This window comes from Solenopsis invicta, chromosome 2 (genome assembly GCF_016802725.1).
Source record: "Solenopsis invicta isolate M01_SB chromosome 2, UNIL_Sinv_3.0, whole genome shotgun sequence".
Taxonomy (NCBI): Eukaryota; Metazoa; Arthropoda; class Insecta; order Hymenoptera; family Formicidae; genus Solenopsis; species Solenopsis invicta.
This window is the reverse complement of record NC_052665.1, coordinates 26145001-26152114: the sequence shown is the minus strand read 5'-3', so window position 1 is coordinate 26152114 and position 7114 is coordinate 26145001. Positions and strand designations below refer to the sequence as shown.

The 7114-nt window shown below is 37.4% G+C and overlaps 1 protein-coding gene and 1 pseudogene across 1 annotated transcript; one reads left to right on the top strand and one right to left on the bottom strand.

Annotated features, from left to right (window-relative positions):
• Window positions 1-360: 360 nt before the first annotated feature.
• Window positions 361-2469, bottom strand: LOC120357011 (fatty-acid amide hydrolase 2-like; the record flags this gene model as incomplete). Its single annotated transcript, XM_039446200.1, has 5 exons — window positions 361-709; window positions 852-1031; window positions 1135-1390; window positions 1820-2087; window positions 2340-2469. Coding segments are annotated over 5 exons (957 nt in total), but the record flags the coding sequence as incomplete, so codon positions are not given.
• A 101-nt stretch (window positions 2470-2570) lies between these two features.
• On the top strand, window positions 2571-5488 carry LOC113004124 (annotated as a pseudogene).
• Window positions 5489-7114: the final 1626 nt, after the last annotated feature.

Genomic DNA, 7114 nt, shown 5'->3' with positions numbered 1-7114 from the left:
ATTGGCTGAGTGATCGAGCGAACACAGTGGAGAGTCGCGAGAGCGCTTTCGCGCGCGTAAATGGCAACTCGCAATTGTGCGGGACATTTTTAAGCTATGAAAAAAGTTCATTTGATATTTACATTTGTTTGCGTTAATGATGGTATTTAATAGATCCAGACGTTCGGAATAGAAAAACAATTAAGAAAAGATTAAGAAACATGAACAGTTTATGTTGTTAACGCGCAAGCCGAATAATTGTGAATGTATTGATACATGTCGAATAAATTTTTGCAAAGATTTCATGCGATTGATAAAACTGTAAAACGGTAGTGATCTATTAGTCCAGATGATCTATTAGTATTAACGTGGTGGCTGGGCTTAAGAATAATTATATGACAATATTAATAAATGTTTACATATACATATATATTATTAAACTTTTAGTATTAGAAAGCATAAACTATTTCATTTGATAACGTCACATTTCCGGATTAGTGCGGAAATATTGTAAGAGAGATTGCTGATGAGATTAGTGTTACCAGAACTTCTAGTTGTGTGTCATTTGCCTTCGCAGTAAAGATACAATTCCCCAGCTAGACTCAATTTATTTACATAAGCCTTCAGACACTTTATCGTCTATCGATGGTGGTACCCATCCTCCAAAGGTCTTTTTCTGCTCTTTTGCAACCGCCAAACAGAGACGGTTTTGATATGATGCGGCTATAATCTGCAAGACTTTATACGGTTACCAATCGATTATTTTGGGTGATTTTAATTCAAGGGTTTTAAATTTTTATATCGCGACAGGTAGACATAGAATATGATAATTAACTCTAATAATTTACTTAAGTTTGTTAATTAAAATTTACCTGAGCGCCTACTGGCATCCCTTCATGAGCCAATCCCATCGGGACGTGCGTCACGCGACAGACGAAGATATTGAATAAACTGCAGCTCGAAAAAGTTAATAATTCGCATAGCAGAAGTTGCGGAAGAAACGGGTTTCGAAAGGTTGGGTAAATAAGTACTCCATCGTCCCCCAACAGATCCTGTAGGAGAAACAAAGGAAGAAAATGGCAAGCGTAAAGAACTGGTAATAACGAATTGACTCCTACAAATGTGATAATTGTTTCAGATTTTCTGAACACTAACCAGTAGTTTCTGTCGAAGCTCGTCTGTCTGCTTCGAGTAATACGATATCTTTGACTTCATGAACGGAAAATTCGGTTGAAATGATACAGCGAAGGTAAGCATCTGCTTCGTATATTGCGATAAACCGAATAGAGCTTTCATCAATTCGACGGTTGGTTTTCCCTGTGGCAACAGGAAATTGATATCAAAATTAACTGCACAATTTTGAAGCATGTATTGTTTACCATCTCTAAATCTCGTAAGTTGAAACATCACTCTAAAATAACTTAGAAAATGAGCAAATGTTTCAAATAATTTGTCACACAAAATTCATTTTTATGAGCGAAAATAAACTTGCACTTTCCAATAATTTTTTACTTTGCAAGATTTAAAAGAAACATATAAATATTATATTTAGATAAATATCTAACATACACACACACACACACACACACACACACACAAACATAACAAGTTTGTTTATAATTTTATCGTGTTTATTCTGGAATGCGGTTGTAATCAATAAAATTTACTTTTTAGTTGTGACATATAACATGATAGAAACTAACGTTTTTCAACGGCCTATCCTTTACTTGCGAAAGTTGAGTTAACACAATTTCGGGAATCGTAACTGGCCATTCTATCGGTAACTGCAATGTCAAATAAACACGTGCGTTAAATAATGCGCGTACATCACTACACATACCGTACCTTCTTTACAGGAATATCGTATCGAACAAAGTGATTAGCGGCCCATTGAATGCATTCCACAATTTTCGGTGGCATTGGCAATACGCCGAACATTGTGTCCAAATCTTCTCGATAATAGATCTTTATTTGCCTGAAATCCACCGGTACATCTAGACGTAAATCGTGATTGCGTTTCGGTGTCATTACTTTCATAAGCAGGCTGAGATCTTCGGCGTATTTGGTTATTTGACCGATGGTCAGGATTATTTGAAAGAATACGTTATCTGTGTATGGGAAGTGTCCCTTAGTCGAAACAAGTCCGACAAAACACAAAAAGGAGAGAATTAATATAATAATCGCACAAATTTCTTTAACTTGCCATTTTATTCGCGGATTTGTAAAATATTTTTTAGCTGATTTTTTAATTGTATACTTTATAAAACGGAAATTAAAAAAGAAATTATTATGATTTAATTAAAGAATTTAAGACCCTTAAAGGACTAAAAACTGGTGGAGAATACTAATATATTAAAAAAAGATCAATTTACCAGGCGTGGATTTGTGCCCGAAAACGCCATTTAGAAAAGCTGGCAGTCTTATAGAGCCAGCCATGTCCGAACCAATACCCATCACGGAAGCACCTGCTCCGAGCAATGCACCCTTAAACAAAGATATAATTAAATACTATTTTTTTTTATTTAGAGCGTGTCAGATTGTTACACTGACACGCTCTAAATTAAAAAAAAAAGTATTTAATTATATCTTTGTTTAAGGGTGCATTGCTCGAAGCAGGTGCTTCCGTGATGGGTATTGGTTCGGACATGGCTGGCTCTATAAGACTGCCGGCTTTTTAAATGGCGTTTTCGGGCACAAACCCACGCCTGGTAAATTGATCTTTTTTTAATATATTAGTATTCTCCACCAGTTGTAATCCTTTGAGGGTCTTAAATTCTTTAATTAAATTATAATAATTTCTTTTTTAATTTCTGTCTTATAAAGTACACTACAGATATTAAAAAATCTGCTAAAAAATATTTTACAAATCCGCGAATAAAATTGCAAGTTAAAGAAATTTGTGCGATTATTATATTAATTCTCTCCTTTTGTGTTTTGCCGGACTTGTTTCGACTAAGGGACACTTCCCATACACCGATAACGTATTCTTTCAAATAATCCTGTCTATCGGTCGAATGACCCAATACGCCGAAGATTTCAGCCTGCTTATGAAAGTAATGACACCGAAACGCAATCACGATTTACATCTAGATGTACTGGTGGATTTCAGGCAAATAAAGATCTATTATCGAGAAGATTTGGACACGATGTTCGGCGTATTGCCAATGCCACCGAAAATTGTGGAATGCATTCAATGGGCCGCTAATCATTTTGTTCGATACGATATTCCTGTAAAGAAGGTACGGTATGTGTAGTGATGTACGCGCATTATTTAACGCACGTGTTTATTTGACATTGCAGTTACCGATAGAATGGCCAGTTACGATTCCCGAAATTGTGTTAACTCAACTTTCGCAAGTAAAGGATAGGCCGTTGAAAAACGTTAGTTTCTATCATGTTATATGTCACAACTAAAAAGTAAATTTTATTGATTACAACCGCATTCCAGAATAAACACGATAAAATTATAAACAAACTTGTTATGTTTGTGTGTGTGTGTGTGTGTGTGTGTGTGTGTGTTAGATATTTATCTAAATATAATATTTATATGTTTCTTTTAAATCTTGCAAAGTAAAAAATTATTGGAAAGTGCAAGTTTATTTTCGCTCATAAAAATGAATTTTGTGTGACAAATTATTTGAAACATTTGCTCATTTTCTAAGTTATTTTAGAGTGATGTTTCACCTTACGAGATTTAGAGATGGTAAACAATACATGCTTCAAAATTGTGCAGTTAATTTTGATATCAATTTCCTGTTGCCACAGGGAAAACCAACCGTCGAATTGATGAAAGCTCTATTCGGTTTATCGCAATATACGAAGCAGATGCTTACCTTCGCTGTATCATTTCAACCGAATTTTCCGTTCATGAAGTCAAAGATATCGTATTACTCGAAGCAGACAGACGAGCTTCGACAGAAACTACTGGTTAGTGTTCAGAAAATCTGAAACAATTATCACATTTGTAGGAGTCAATTCGTTATTACCAGTTCTTTACGCTTGCCATTTTCTTCCTTTGTTTCTCCTACAGGATCTGTTGGGGGACGATGGAGTACTTATTTACCCAACCTTTCGAAACCCGTTTCTTCCGCAACTTCTGCTATGCGAATTATTAACTTTTTCGAGCTGCAGTTTATTCAATATCTTCGTCTGTCGCGTGACGCACGTCCCGATGGGATTGGCTCATGAAGGGATGCCAGTAGGCGCTCAGGTAAATTTTAATTAACAAACTTAAGTAAATTATTAGAGTTAATTATCATATTCTATGTCTACCTGTCGCGATATAAAAATTTAAAACCCTTGAATTAAAATCACCCAAAATAATCGATTGGTAACCGTATAAAGTCTTGCAGATTATAGCCGCATCATATCAAAACCGTCTCTGTTTGGCGGTTGCAAAAGAGCAGAAAAAGACCTTTGGAGGATGGGTACCACCATCGATAGACGATAAAGTGTCTGAAGGCTTATGTAAATAAATTGAGTCTAGCTGGGGAATTGTATCTTTACTGCGAAGGCAAATGACACACAACTAGAAGTTCTGGTAACACTAATCTCATCAGCAATCTCTCTTACAATATTTCCGCACTAATCCGGAAATGTGACGTTATCAAATGAAATAGTTTATGCTTTCTAATACTAAAAGTTTAATAATATATATGTATATGTAAACATTTATTAATATTGTCATATAATTATTCTTAAGCCCAGCCATCACGTGAATACTAATATATCATCCGGATGAGATCACTACCGCTTTACAGTTTTATCAATCGCATGAAATCCTTGCGAAAATTTATTCGACATGTATCAATACGTTCACAATTATTCGGCTTGCGCAATACGCTAACAACATAAATTGTTCGTGTTCGTTAATCTTTTATTGTTTTTCTATTCCGAACGTCTGGATCTATTAAATACCATCATTACTAACGCAAACAAATGTAAATATCAAATTACCTTTCTTCATAGCTTAAAAATGTCCCGCACGATTGCGAGTTGCAATTTACGCGCGCGAGAGCGGTTTCGCGATTTTCCACTGTTCGCTCGATCACTACGCATTGTCGATCAACACGGACGATTACTGGACTTTCGAGGGAAGGAAATCACGGTTAGGCTGCACATTCGAAGGCGTGCGTGATGCTGGTAATAAACGGAGCCAAACAAGCGCAGAGAGATAACTCATCATTTACCGGGCAATCGACTTTATCGATCGGTAATATATTAGTTGAAAAGAAGAAGAAGAGGCTCACTCAACGCACCAAACGTTAAATAATGACAATCGCTAGGATTCGCGGTTCAAAAATGTCCGATATCCTGAACATTGGCGACGAGCTAATCTTTAACGATCGAATCGTCAAGATTGAAACTCATGCATATTCACCGTACGCAAACACAACCTTCGGGCACAGCAACGAGATAAGCATACCTATACAGCAACAAGATTTGTATACGTTGCCATGTGAGAGCTAATACATTTAGGTTAGATTAAATTTAAGATATTTCTTTTTAAGTAAATACAGCAGTTATTTTAAAGAGCAATATATTCTTTTTATAATTAGCGCAATTTAAAGATTTCACTCATTTTTTAGAATACATACCACTTGGGTTGGAATAGGAAAACTTTTCAATGAGAATACAAAGTACAAAGTAGTACTACTATTGTTTTGTAGAATTAAAATTAAAGGTAAAATTACCACATGGGTTAGTATGGAAAAATTCTTGTTAAAATACAAAAATAGTACCATTATTTTCTACTTGAGTGACTGGCGAATAAGAGGGTTGGGGGAGATAGCGACAGTGGGAAAGAGAGAATGATTCGGGGGACGGATTCGGGCCTGGTGGGCATGAATCGGTCGATTCATCAGAGATTACTATATTAATTAATGCACCCGGAGAAATTAAAGAATAGTTGCAAATTCAATCAAAAGAGAGCTTGATCAAATCCAACAAAAAGTTGCAAATTTAATTGAAAGAGAGCTTGATCAAATCCAGCAGAAATTAAAGAATAGTTGCTAATTCAAGCGAAAGAGAGCCCGATCGAATCCTGCAGAAATTAAAGAATAATAATAAAGAAAGAAAAGAAAGGGTAGTGAACTAGTAATGCGTATATAAATATGTTTATGATAAAAATTCTTGCAAAAGAAAGAAGGTACTCTTATGGAAGGCAAAGAAAATAACGGATGGCTAAGACTTACTATTTGTTGAGAATTTTATGGAGGTGAGAATAAACTAGCGTTTGGTGGAACAGATTCGGCTTAAAACGACGGACGGCTGGACAGCGGTTGGCGCTCAAGGTCTTCAGAACTTATAAAGAAACTCGCTGAATTTTCACAACGCCGCGCCGCGTCGAGTTTAAGTGTCACGGACATATAACGCGGCGATTTCCGAACGTCACAAACTCGGACATATGATGTCACGGAATGTGCGACGGATAGAACTAGTATGAGAGAAGGAAAGTAGATAGTCTAGGCGGGTTCTAACTCAGGGGCAATGAGGGATGGTAAGTGGCGAGAGGGGAATGTAGGCGCGGGGGTACCTACGGTACTTACCGCAGAGTAGGTAGTTATCTGCGAGGTCTGACGTGCGAGATGGGGGTCAGTCCGTGGTACTGACCTGGGAGATGGGGGTCGACCCACTGAACTGACCGCGCGTGGGAGTCAGCCACTGCGGTCCTATCCGGACGTGGGGGGAGTGGGTGATGATCCTTATGTTGTAGTGATGTCACTCACTAAACAGGAGGTGGGATTGATTGAAAGGATGGGTGATCAACTGCGCGGTATGTAAGTGGGAGAATGGGGAAGCTCGTAGTTAAAACCGACAGGTAATGTATTTTTATAATTTTGTGGCGATTTCCGCGGCGATTTTGTGCGGTGATTTCCGCGGCGTTTTTCCGCGACCCGTTTTTTCTGCCCTCCTCAGTCGGTATTGTCATGGTCAATTGCCCCTCGATGTACAGGAAGCTCTCACATGGCAACGTATACAAATCTTGTTGCTGTATAGGTATGCTTATCTCGTTGCTGTGCCCGAAGGTTGTGTTTGCGTACGGTGAATATGCATGAGTTTCAATCTTGACGATTCGATCGTTAAAGATTAGCTCGTCGCCAATGTTCAGGATATCGGACATTTTTGAACCGCG